Below are 13,345 nucleotides of genomic sequence, written 5' to 3'. Positions count from 1 at the left end.
CGTATGCACATAACATAAATATTAAAAAAACAGCAAAGATATATATTTTTTCCGATTCCTCCTATGGGAGTATGATAAAGTCGTCCGATTTTGATGAAATTGAAACCGTAACCAATACTATATGTCGAAGAATTAAAAAAAAATTAAAAAACAGCGAAGATATATTTTTTTTGTATTTTTTTTCCGATTGCTCCTATGGGAGCTATATGATATAGTCGTCCGATTTTGATGAAATTTAAACCGTAGTTCTGAAATATTTAACCATTACTATATGTCGAAGAACTAAAAAAAAATACATTTTTATTTCTGAAACATTTAAACTTACAAACATCAAAAATGGTAGGAGTGGCGCAACTCTCCGAGCTTCATCTCAATCAGCTGTTTGCTCAAATCAAAGAGCTACATTACTACGATGCCCGTCAGACCCATATCATTTATGGCGCTATCAAGCGAGTGATTGTCGACACTGCACTGGAAGCTGTTATTCAGACAGGAGCGACGACCTGGTTGGAAATCCGAGATGCCTTATCAACATCGTTTAAGGATCACAGGCCCTACGTAACGCTTGTAAAACAATTGGAAGACACCCCACAGGAACTAGGAACTAGAATCCTGAAGACGTTTATTTAATAAATCTCATTATCATAATCGCAAGAACAAAGGAAACAAAAATCAGAGTAACAATCAAAGGTATTACAATGACAAACAATGCGTATTATTCATCAACTAATCAAAATATTTATCAAGCTAATCAAGCTTACAATTTGGATAGAAATACCCAGGATCGTAATTCAAGTAACTTCTAGAAAACAGGATTGAAGATAAATGCCGAAATACTCCAAATAAAATTTTCACCGAACATGAAGACGGTCGTATTGTTCGCAAAATTAAGGAAAACCCAAAGCTATCGGCTCCAAAAATCGTTGATCAGGTCGAGGAAGATGTGGGCCAAAAATGTTGTGCTGATCAGGTCGAGGAAGATGTGGGCCAAAAGTGTTGTGCTGATGCAGTGCGCCGTGTGTTGCATGATCACAACTTAAATGGCCAAGTTGCACGGAAAGATCCATTTATCAGCAACAAAAATATTGCTGCTCGCCTTAAATTTACAATTGACCATATACTTTGTTCGATTTCGATTTGGAATGACTTATTATTTGCAGGCTAGTTAAAATTTAACCTTTTTGGTTCAGATGGAAGACAATATGTTTGGCGGCGACCTAATACGGAGCTCGAAAACAAACAACTAAAAGCTACAGTCAAGCAAAGTGGGGGTCATGTTATGTTTTGGTCCTTATGGCAGCCTCTAGCGTGGGCAACCTGATTTTTTTTGACGGGATCATGATGGCAGAATATATATCGAACTTTAAAAATAAAATCTGATTCAAAGTGCTGAAAAATTCGGCATACGCGATCGTTTTCGATTCTACCAAGACAACGATCCAAAGCATTTAGAAGGCATTGTGAAGTCCTGGCTCGTCTGGAACTGCCCTCATGTCGTCATAACACTAGCACAGTATCCAGACTTGAATGTCTTCGAAAATTTATGGGAAATATTGGACATGGCAATTGGAAAACGACAAATTTCGAATAAAAACGATTTGAAGAATGCTCTAATAGAAGAATGGCAAAAAATAGCAGTAGAAACGACCAAAAAATTAGACGCGTCAATGGAAAATCGTCTGAAAGCTGTCCAGAAGTAGAAAGAATAGCACACAAAATATTCTAATTTTTTTCAAGAATAATAAGTTTATCCAAATCAACTGCACGAAGTAAGCTGCGGCATGAAAAAAGCCTGTACATATTGTTTTTGTCATATTTTGTTCTTGTTTTTAAGATTAAGGAGATCGTTTTTAGTTTTTTAAATATGCTACTGTTTCTAGTTAAAATATTGCGTTTACATTTTTGTTTTATATATATTGGTTTAGCCGCAATACCGATTTAAAGTTTTGTAATACAGCTGCACAAAATAAGCTGCGAGCCACTGTATATTGGTTTAGCGGTAGGTATCGAATTAATTGGTTTCGAGAAGCGCACACGTCAGCAAAATGCTGCAGAATATTCACGACTACAAACGTCGCTCTAATGCTGTGTTACGGAACTGCATCTTTTCCGGAGGGCAGCGCCGGCTAGCCACGGAGTCACAGGGCGGAGTACCCCCTATGCCCTGCAGTCCGAACAATCGATTTCGACTCATCGGACGTCTCACGTCACTAACTTGACGATTTACCATCTCTACCACAAATCAAAACAAAACAAAGTTATATTTACATCAAAAAACTAAGACAATTGGACGAAATTGGTGGCTTCGATGTCCTTGCCACAACGCACCCACCCAACCTTGGGTGCCCCAAGAAAGATGTGGGAGGCACACCCTATCTCCGGCAGACCGGAGTCTATTCCTGGTGGATTAGGATCGGCTCATGTCCCCGCCCAAGGTAATTCACACAACCATCTCGGTAGCTTGTTCACATTTAATTTTTGGTAAGATTAATAAATAAATGCATTCATTATTGATTCCTTCTAATAATCTACTCTTTTTGTTAGAAACATTTAAGGCCTATCTCAGACCGTCGCCCAGATGAAAAGCGGTCAAAGCGGCAACAACCGAAGGGAAACTTTTAGACGCTTAATATTACAAGTGTCAGGCGAAATCTCCGCACGGCACTAAATTGGAGGCGTTTGCCAACCGGGCCGCCTAATCCTGAGGAGCTCCAAGGGAAAAGAAGGGACGTGCTGAAAAGGTAAGTACGCTAAATAAATCCCACAAATCATTAAACTTCGTGACCCAATTTAGACGTAGTTGGACGCGCGGCTAGGGCTCGGAATTAAGCCTCTAATTTTAGATTAGATTTCACAGTGAGTACTTGACAATCTGGACTGTATGATATTACAAAAACAATAACTAAAACTTATTTATTGCAGAGTTCAACGTCGGATGTGGTGAAACAGCAGCCAGAATAGAAAAATCGCTAGCGTCTGCGTAAGAGGGGCCGGAGGCAGTGCGTCGGTGGACTTAGAGATGACCACGTGGCCAGCGCGGGCATTCGTTCCCGGAACGGACTCACCGAGGGAATCTCCGTATCTGCACGTCTCGGAGGCAGTCGTTGTAGCTGCTGACGCTGGAGGCTGCTGCTGCTGCTGATCGCTGCTGCTGCTGCGGCTGATGCTGCTGCGGCTGATGCTGCGGCGCTGATGCTGCTGCGGCTGATGCCACTAATCGCTGCCGCTGTTGGAGCCGATCGCTGCTGCTGGTGATGCTGCTGCGGCTAATGCTGCTGCGGCTAATGCTGCTGCGGCTAATGCTGCTGCGGCTAATGCTGCTGCGGCTAATGCTGCTGCGGCTAATGCTGCTGGGGCTAATGCTGCTGCGGCTGGTGGACGACGACCAGGTTAGGTCCGCCTGGTAAGTGTTCACTACCCGAATCTTTTAAATTTCCGGGGCCCCTTAGATAGGGTCCCCGGTGGCTTTAATATTTAAAAAAAAATCACTGTTATTTATAAGTTTATTGCAAATATATAACCACTCACTTCAAATTATCTAAACACTAATTATGAATTTATCTTTTCCTGACTGTTCTCCTACGACTTAGTCTGAAGGAGAAGTCTGAAGTCTGTAAGGAGACGAAATCCCCGAATTTTCGAATGCAAGTTGGTATCGGTGAGAGAGTCCAGACTGAGCAGCCATTTCAGAAGCTGTATATCGATTTCCTGGGGAAATATCCGAGGTCGAAGAAGGGACAGGCCTACATCTTCATTGTGGTGGATCATTTTTCCAAATACACTGCATCGGCTTCAAATGTAGTGGAGTTCCTCATTCACGAGGTTTTCTACAAGTTTGGGGTTCCAGAAATTGTGCATTCGGACAACGGCCGCCAGTTTACGTCCAAGATCTTCGAGGAGGCGATTTAAAGCTTTGGCATCACGCACATCAAAACGCCAGTCCACTCTCCGCAAAGCAACGCAGCGGAAAGGGCGAACCAAAGCGTGTTGGCGGCGATCCGAATCTACTTATCTTCTAAGATCATCGAGAATGGGACGCGTATCTTCCGGAGATTGAGGTGGCCATCCGCAACGCGGTCCATTCAGCAACTGGAGAAGCTCCGTTCTTCACCGTATTCGGACGACACATGTTTCTGAACGGAGCCAGCTACAAGTTGGCAAGGAAGTTGAAGTCGCTGTGTGATCACGAAATTTCTGGGATGAGAACAGCTGATAAACTCCAACTGATCCATGACAAGGTGCAGAAGAACCTCGAATATGCATACGATCGGAGTCGCCTGCGGTACGACAAAAGAGCTCGTACTTTCCTTGCGAAACCAGGTCAGGAAGTGTATCGCCGCAACTTTGCCCCCAGCGATTTCAAAAAGGCTAAGTTTGCTCGGAAGTTCCTGAAAGCTCGGGTGGTCAAGACAGTCGGCAATAATGCGTACGAGCTTGAAGACCTTCAATGACGACCGATCGGAGTGTACCATGTCAAGGACATTAGGTTGTGAACTGGAAAGAGGAATAACAAAGTACACGAGTTCAGAATCGACATGTGTCTACTTCCCGTAAAGCGTGGGCCCTGCGTTGGACACCGTTGGAACTGCATCTTGGTATCGAGGCTGGCTGAATCTGGATAGTCCAAATCCAAATGCTCCCAAGTATTCCTGCGCTTGTCTAAAACTCTGTGCTAGCGTCTCTCGGAATACATGGTGGTGTTGCATTTTCAGTTGAAGCCGTCTGGAAAATACTAAAACGAACCGATACGTCAGCAGGTCCCGCTATCGATAAGATTCGGTGGTGACACCGACTATTGATAGCGGGAGTTGGCTTTAGTTGCTGCAATAAGTCGTAGGAGAACAGTCAGGAAAAGATAAATTCATAATTAGTGTTTAGATAATTTGAAGTGAGTGGTTATATATTTGCAATAAACTTATAAATAACAGTGATTTTTTTTTAAATATTAAAGCCACCGGGGACCCTATCTAAAGGGCCCCGTAAATTTAAAAGATTCGGGAAGTGAACACTTACCAGGCGGACCTAACCTGGTCGTCGTCCACCAGCCGGAGCAGCATTAGCCGCAGCAGCATTAGCCGCAGCAGCATTAGCCGCAGCAGCATTAGCCGCAGCAGCATTAGCCGCAGCAGCATTAGCCGCAGCAGCATTAGCCGCAGCAGCATCACCAGCAGCAGCGATCGGCTCCAACAGCGGCAGCGATTAGTGGCATCAGCCGCAGCAGCATCAGCGCCGCAGCATCAGCCGCAGCAGCATCAGCCGCAACAGCATCAGCCGCAGCAGCGATCAGCAGCAGCAGCAGCCTCCAGTGTCAGCAGCTACAGCGACTGCCTCCGAGACGTGCAGATACGGAGATTCCGAACCGACGGTACCAACCCGCGGTTCCAAGAAAGGCTCTCACTTCCTTCATGGTCCTTGGCTCAGGCATCCGCCTAATAGCTGCTACACGCCCTGGATCCATCCGCAGACGTCCTCCACCCCCTATGAAGCCGAGGTAGGTCAAAGACTTGAAGCAAAACTTCGACTTGCTCAGACCAATGGTTAACCCTGCTTCTTTCAGGCATTCAGCGACTCGGCGAAGATACTTCAAGTGTGTTCTCATGTCAGGCGCTAGTATTAGAAGGTCATCCAAGTAGACGAACACATTCGAGCGAATTTCAGCTGGAATTACTCGGTCCATGAGTCTCACCAGCCTCTGTGATGCGTTACAGAGTCCGAAAGGCATCACACGGAACTGGTAAAGAGGCCGACCAGGAACCGTAAGGGCTGTGTATTCCTTGCTGCTCGTGTCCAACTCAATCTGCCAAAAAGCGAACTTCAAATCCACGCTGGAAATGTAGTACGTTTGGTCGATTCTGGACAGGATGCCCTCTATGTTGGGCAACGGGTAAGCATCTTTGATGGTCACATCATTAAGCTTACGTGCGTCTAAGCAGAGCCGGTGCTTTCCAGATCTTGATACTACGGTGGTGCGGTTGCTCCAGGGGCTTTTGCTCTCCTCGATGACTCCGAGCGCTAGCATCTTGTCGACCTCGTCCTCAACCACCTTCTGCTTCGCGGGAGACATCGGATAGGGTCGATCCTTGAACACTTTGGCTCCGTCCATCTGCTTAATAGTGTGCTTCTCCAGACTGGTGGTACCTAAGCCATCCCTCTCGAAAGTCAAGAACTGCTGCTTGATCTCCTCCAGCTCTTGTTCCTCGGCCTTGGAAAGCGTCCAGGACTCGGGATCGGTTTTCTCCTCATCGTCATCCTCGACCTCAGCGTAGTGCTCCATCTCCCTGGTGTGTAATTCTTCGGCCTTCCTCACGCCTTCCGGGTCGATGTGGCCTATAATCGCTGGGGCCAGTCTGAATGCTTGCCAAAAATCCACTCCAAAAAAAGCTGGCTGCTCCAGGTAAGGACACAAGTAGAAGAGAATATGCTCTGTCCGTCCTCGGTATTCCACCGGTAACTTGACCCGTCCTATAATTGACCGATCCTCTCCAGAGGCCGTACGGACTGCGGATAAGTACTTTTGTACGGGCACATCCAAGGCCTCGACCAGCTCTCTGCCACCTTTACCAAGCAGACTAACACTCGCTCCAGTGTCCAACAACCCCGTCAGTTGCTTGGTCAGGACTCGGACTGCGGCGAACGGTCTGGGATCTCGCGATAAACACCGCTTCACGGCGGCCACTGCTTCGCGTCGGCAGTTCCGACGTTTGCGAAATCGGTCCCTGGCCTTCTGCACCTTGCGAGACACCATACGCATCCCGCCTAACTGGTGCTCTGAGAAGATTCTGTTCCTCGACTCTAGGTACCGCCGCATAAGGTAAGTATCGTAATGCAAACTTATTGCTATTCTTAGAAGGTAAACATTTACCTAACCCTACCAGCTCTTCTTCTCTGCGGAACTCCTGTCTGGACGCATCCTCTCCGCCCTTGGATCGCCCAGCCGACCGTTTTCCGCACACGGTGTCGGGCACACATCGCTGTGTGAAAATTCGCCAGTTAAGGACTTCGGCTGTTTGCAGGATCGCATAGGAATTTCTTTTAGACTTTACGTTTTTCATTCAAGTCGCGGTGGCCGAGCAGCGCGTGACGACGTCACGGGTCACGACCACACATTTAAGTTTTAAACCGATATGATATGAAAACGCAAATCCCAAGAAAACCCAAGGATCTGCACAAAACAAACAACTACACTGTAACCCCAAAACAAAACATTCATTAAAATTACGTTAACAAAAAAAACATGTCCCTAATACCTATACCACAGTTTTATCACAGTTTATGGTTTAACCTTTCGTGATTATTGCACGGACGACCTGGGATGCGAATCCTTCGATTTCCTTCGAAGATGATGTCACCGCCAAATCACAGCTAATCCTTGTGAACTGTGCCTCGGGAGCAATTGTCCTACCTCTAGTGGACACGCCTCCCTTTCTTCCTACAAAATTTAAACAACTTTTCTCCACCAGTCCGCATCCACGGTGCAATTGCATATGTGTCATGCCAGCCACCGTTCGTGGGCTGGCTGGAGATATAAATATGCGAGACGCCGTCGACTCGGCTATCACATATTTTATTTGTTAAATTGGGCGCCATATTGTTACGGAACTGTATCTTTCCCGGAGGGCAGCGCCGGCTAGCCACGGAGTCCCAGGGCGGAGTGCCCCCTATGCCCTGCAGTCCGAACAATCGATTCCGACTCAACGGACGTCTCACGTCACTTGGTGGACGACGACCAGGTTAGGTCCGCCTGGTAAGTGTTCACTTCCCGAATCTTTTAAATTTCCGGGGCCCTTTAGATAGGGTCCCCGGTGGCTTTAATATTTAAAAAAAAAAATCACTATTATTTATAAGTTTATTGCAAATATATAACCACTCACTTCAAATTATCTAAACACTAATTATGAATTTATCTTTTCCTGACTGTTCTCCTACGAATTATTTTTTTTTTGTGGTTTAAGTTGCCGCAACACCCGTAAGTGCCGTGGAGTTATTTGGCCGCCCTCGCGAACGTGGAAATCGCCAAGCTCTTGATTTGGTTACTGGTTGGTTATTCAGATGCTAATCTTAATTTTTTCCAGATATTCAATTATAATTTGCTATGAGTTTGTTGGTTCGTGTTTAAACAAATGGTAAATGTCGTGGTATTTTTTCAGTGTTGGGTAATTTTGTCTTGCAGAGTTGTATTTGGAACAGCTGAATATGATGTGCGATGCGTTATCGAATTCGTTGCAACTGTTACATCTGTTATTGTTTACTACGTGCATTTTGTTTAAAGTATAATTGTCAAAAGCGTTACCGCTCATTAATCTGTTTATGATTTTTATACCCGAAGGACTGAGGTTGCAGTTCAAGTTGTTAAACCAAGGTTTGTTTAGCGTTGTTGGAAAGAGTTCGCAGTAACCCCGCTGTTTACCACTAGCGAATTCGGCATACTCCTTGTCCCAGTCCTCCTGTATTAATCTGTGTATTTCAGCTGTGGCATCTTTTATGCTCCATCCCACTACAGTGAAGATACCGTGTGAAGGAGCGTTTTTGGCAGCCAAGTCCACGAAATCGTTTTGGGGTATGCCAGAGTGGCTGGGTATGTAATGGATTTCAACCGCCACTAGTTGAGGATGATTGGCAATTTTCTTTCTTATGTTGCAGCTTATGTAGTTGTCGTGACTGGACTTAAGAATTGCAATTGCGCTGTTTCTGCTATCCGTCAAGAAGGCTACGCGAGTTATGCCCACCGAAACGACATGGTCGAGGGCCTTGTCAATCGCTAGCAGTTCGACCGATAGCGACGACAAAATCTTGTTCGTATAGTAACTGGCTGTAAAATTCGAGCTATTTACTAGAAACGCTGCGCTTGAATACCTATCTGTTACTGACCCGTCTGTGAAAATGATGTCAAAGTTCCTATTCCTAAGAGATCCCATTTTTTCCTTAAATATTTGTAAAATACTAGTTGTATTCATATCACATTTGTATTTGGCTGTTCCCTTAAAGAAATCTAGGTCTACCCTTATTTTACTATTATGTACAGGTAATGGATCACATATTTTGACTTGATCTAGGATATGTTTAAAGTCTTTATATAGTTTGGCATAACTAGTATTAATTTCACTATTGGATACAAGTGTATCTTTGGCTGGCAACTCATGGGCAAAAACTTTTACCAATTCTTTTGCCGTTTGAAAACAAATTCTGTACTCGGGCGGAAGCTCCGCTGCCATGTGATATACTATTGGTACCGGTGTACACTTTATTAAGCCGAGTACGCGTCTAAGACTGAAATTAGTTTGTACTTTTATTTTATCCATATCTGTTTTGGACATTTTGCTAAATGAGGAACATGCATATTCTATCCTACTTCTGGCAAACGCTTTGTATAGCAGAAGACCTTTCCTGGGATTTACCCCGAAAGTGCATCCACTAAGTAATTTTAAAAATGCACATGTTTTGTTTGCAGATGATATTGCGTGTTCAATGTGTGCGCATGGAGAATTATTGGCGGCTACTATTCGTCCTAGATATTTGATTTGCACTACATCTTTAATAGGGATTCCCTTATAAAAAACTTGAAGCGAATGTTTGCGCAGATTAAAGTGAATAACGCTGGACTTAGATGGATTAAAGGATAAATTTAGCTCACCACACTCTGTTTCAAACTCCGTTATTTTTTCTAAAAGTATATCCCTTGCTCCTGAAAAGGTAGCATCGAAGCAAACTAGAAAGAAGTCATCTGCGTATTGAAACAATTCGCAGTTTTCGTCATTCAAACTGTGAAGATTTGCAGTGTATAGATTAAACAAAGTGGGGCTAAGGGAACTACCTTGGCAGACTCCTCTTGAGTTTAATAAGGCCCTCTGTTATCTTAAAAAGTACGCTTAGCAATCAAATTGGCCTATAGTTATTTATAACTGATGAGTCTGCGTTTCTTTTTGGAATTGGTACCACGTTTATCTCCCTCCAGCTTTCTGGTATCTGGCCTGACAGCCATACATTGTTAATAAGATGAAATAATTCGGATTTCTTTCCAGGAGAGAGCATTTGTATCATTCGATACGATAACTTATCTAGTCCCCTGGTAGAATTTCTGCCTAGCAGCATTTCTTAGACGAAAAAGTTTTTCAGCTTCCTTGCACCACCATTTTTTGGGTTCGTAGTTATTTTTTCCTGTTATTTTCACAGTGTTTAACTTGATTGACGCTTCTAATGACTTGGTTATAGCTTCTATGCTGGTAAATTTGGTGATTTCGAAATCAATTGCCACTTTGTCGTGGAGAATTTTAAAAGTATTTACTTCAGTACTGACATTGTTAATAACAATTTCGATCGGGAAATGATTGCTGTTGGTAATTTTAACTTTGGAGGAACTCCATGAGATATTTAAGTCCCTTCTGTTGCAAAAGGTGAGATCTAGTACCGAGAACTGAACAGGACTGAGCGAAAAGGTTGGCGAACCATCATTTAGGCAAACAAAACCAGCATCAAGGGAAACTCTTTCCAGTGTGTGACCCTTGGCATCACTGGTCAGGCTGCCCCATGTTGTTGACTTCGCATTGAAGTCACCACCAATAATGGTGGGGTTGGCCAATGTAGAAGCGTAGTTAAAAAAAAAGCTAAAAAAGCTTAAAAAGCTAAAGCTAAAAATATTAACATTCCTCTTAAGGTTAAGAGTTTGAACGCCAATGTTTTCTATTAGATCAAATGATTTTAGAATTCTAAACTTGATGTTGTTGCGGATATAAATCCCAACGCCGCCATAGCCGTCATCTCTTGGTTTGCAATGAAATTTGAAATCTGGGATACTACAATCGGTATTATCCTTAACCCAGATTTCTGAGAGTACAGCTATGTCAACGTTGTTATTTATTTGATACATATTAAGTGCTTGTTGTTAAGTTTGTTCAGGCTTTGAATATTGATTTGAAGAATTTTCATTATGGTATTACGGTTTGATGGTGAGATTCAAAAGAGCTGGCAATCTGAAGTGCATCCAAATCCGCGTTGCTTTTGTTCACGAAGTCTCTGATCTCAGTTAGAAATTTTATAACTATTGTGTTTTTACCTACTTCATTTCCTGTGTTACCATAAACTCCGTGATTTTCTTGCATAACGCATTTAGTTTGTCCTGAGCTACATTGGAACAAGTCTGAGAAATGGAACTCAGATTGTTCATCCCGTTCCCTTTGGTTGTACTGGCAAATGAGTTTATAGAATGAATACCCTTGGCTGATTCTGCTGATGAATTAAGAGTACTGTTTGCCTGATTAATTTGCCATGATGGCGTTGGGAAAGATAACTGATCTTCCATTGCAGGCGCTCCTCTGCGAAATAGGGAGGGTATTTCTTACGCGTCTCTTGTATAGTTAGGTTTTCTAAAGTCCTAGTTTTCTGAATGGCATACGCTTTCTTTCTGGCTGAACAAGATGGCGATCTAGCCACGTGGCTTTCCTTGCAATTAGCGCACTAAACTTTTGTGCATGCTTCTTCTTTGTGCACAGAACCGCACTTGAAACATTTCTTCTGTCCCTTGCAATGCTTTGCAGTATGTCCAAATCGGAAACACCTGAAACACTGCACGAAATACAAATACGGCTGAACCTCCACCTTTGAGTACAAGAATTTGATCTCCTTTGGTAGTTGCTGCCCATCAAAAGTTATTTTGACCCTGCCTGTGGGAACAAGTTTATTCTTGTTGTTTTTATCCTCTAAGAGCTCTTCATTTTTTAGATTGGATGGAATATTAAATATTATGCCTGTCCTGCTTGTGAAATGCTTAAAAATCTTCGGAATATAACCCTCTCCTTCTAACTCATTACAGCTTGCTAGATTGTTCGCTGAAACGGCCGAACCACACGTGATCTTGCACCTCCCATAACCGATTCTGGCGACTTCCTCAATCCCGCCAATTTTTAACTTTTCCAAAGAAGCCGACAATTGGAATTGATTAATGGCTTTCCTTTCTGCAGTAATGCTTAGCTTGTCTATACAGACCACGAACGGTCCTTTATGATTTTCGTCGTAGCAGTTCTGAGAAAAACTTTTTGTTGAACTTACAGTTTGCTTTGGGCTTACACCTGGTTTTTTTCCAATCTTCTGTTCCTTTATAGTTTCCATTTTTGGGGCGGTTTTCACGATTTTCTTTAAATCCTGTGGTCCTTTGCTCCTTGTAGCAATAGTTGATGCGACATAAGTTGGTTTGACTTTCGGGATGGTACCACTTGGTGGTGGCTTTTCGTTTTTCTTTGTCAATCCCATTTCAAAGGAATTTTAGGCGCGTTGGCTCTTCCAACGAAAGCGCGAGCGTCCTGGAAATCCAAGCGTTCTTGGAAAAAAAAACTGTCAAAAATTTGGCGGCCAAATAAATTCACACGGCTTTGAGTCAAGAGCGCACAACCTTCACCACTGACGGCTGAAACGCGAGTGCTCCTACGACTTATTGCAGCAACTAAAGCCAAAACCCTGACCTACACCAAAGTCGTTCGCCATTTTCCCTCCCGCTCTCTCAAGATGGGCCAGCGAACGTATTCAAGGCTATTTAACCCAGTTAACGAGCGAACCGGGCTAAATTAAAATAGCTAGATCCTCTCCCGCTATCAATAGTCGGTGTCACCACCGAATCTTATCGATAGCGGGACCTGCTGACGTATCGGTTCGTTTTAGTATTTTCCAGACGGCTTCAACTGAAAATGCAACAGCTGCTTGGATTTGCTTTTGCAAATGAAAGACTGATACCTCCCGCTGCACTGTAAATAAAAATTTTAATATGTTAAGGTCGTTGTTCTCTTTTCAGTTTTTCTTAATTTATTCACATTTCTTTCTTTATTGTTATTGTTCCTCGCAAACGTGTTCCTGTTCGGCTTGGTTCCCTCAGTGTCTCAAGGTATCGATACATTTCTAGAGTTGTGTAACGCTTAAGGATGCTATCGATTAGTTTCGAATATAACTTAATCATACTTACTTACATACATAATTTATATATCGTTCTAACTAGCAAACATCATATTTAAGATGGTTTATCTTATAATTAACAATCAACTTATCAAATATATTGTTCTGATTCCTTATTTTATTTATTTAAATTTAGATCAAGCACTTCATCATTCTGCCCAAGAATTTATTCTCTTCAATTACTGAATAAACTTCAATGGAAGCAAAGTGGAAATCACAATAGCTTTTTGTGTATTCGTTTAATGGTTAAGCAGTGAATATTCTAATTGAAATGTTTCCATACATTTAGTTTCGATATCATAAACAGAAATCGGCAGTTGATTTCTTGATAGCACATATTCAGATTTATTATTTCTCAAATAAAGATTCTGAACATCCCTTTTTTGTATGTGTGCCCAGCGTAAAGAGC

The 13,345-nt window shown here is 43.0% G+C and overlaps 1 protein-coding gene and 1 long non-coding RNA gene across 4 annotated transcripts; both read left to right on the top strand.

The window, feature by feature from the left end:
- The first annotated feature begins 2,158 nt into the window (after positions 1-2,158).
- LOC108150542 lies at positions 2,159-3,133 on the top strand. Of its 3 annotated transcripts, none has more exons than XR_005977397.1 (4): positions 2,159-2,435; positions 2,556-2,741; positions 2,795-2,856; positions 2,923-3,133. It is a non-coding gene; the product is annotated as an uncharacterized LOC108150542 (long non-coding RNA). The 3 variants fall into 3 exon arrangements; XR_005977396.1 differs by having other exon boundaries at positions 2,545-2,741; positions 2,923-3,131; XR_001774679.2 differs by having other exon boundaries at positions 2,159-2,481; positions 2,545-2,741; positions 2,923-3,130.
- A 3,155-nt stretch (positions 3,134-6,288) lies between these two features.
- LOC108140324 lies at positions 6,289-7,230 on the top strand. Its single transcript, XM_017263009.2, has 3 exons — positions 6,289-6,394; positions 6,487-6,811; positions 6,876-7,230. The coding sequence occupies exons 1-3, from the start codon at positions 6,352-6,354 to the stop codon at positions 7,021-7,023; spliced, it is 516 nt and encodes a 171-aa protein (XP_017118498.1). The 5' UTR covers positions 6,289-6,351; the 3' UTR covers positions 7,024-7,230.
- Positions 7,231-13,345: the final 6,115 nt, after the last annotated feature.

This window comes from Drosophila elegans, unplaced genomic scaffold (assembly GCF_018152505.1).
Source record: "Drosophila elegans isolate 14027-0461.03 unplaced genomic scaffold, ASM1815250v1 contig_299, whole genome shotgun sequence".
Classification (NCBI taxonomy): domain Eukaryota; kingdom Metazoa; phylum Arthropoda; class Insecta; order Diptera; family Drosophilidae; genus Drosophila; species Drosophila elegans.
This window is presented reverse-complemented; position numbering and strand designations above follow the sequence as displayed.

Bases quoted from the DNA above. Each gene is read 5' to 3' on its own strand.
- LOC108140324 (XM_017263009.2), top strand. From the start codon at position 6,352: ATGCTTGCCAAAAATCCACTCCAAAAAAAGCTGGCTGCTCCAG. The intron at 6,395-6,486 runs GTAAGGACACAA...GATCCTCTCCAG, and splicing joins AAAAAAGCTGGCTGCTCCAG to AGGCCGTACGGACTGCGGAT. The intron at 6,812-6,875 runs GTAAGTATCGTA...TAACCCTACCAG, and splicing joins TCTAGGTACCGCCGCATAAG to CTCTTCTTCTCTGCGGAACT.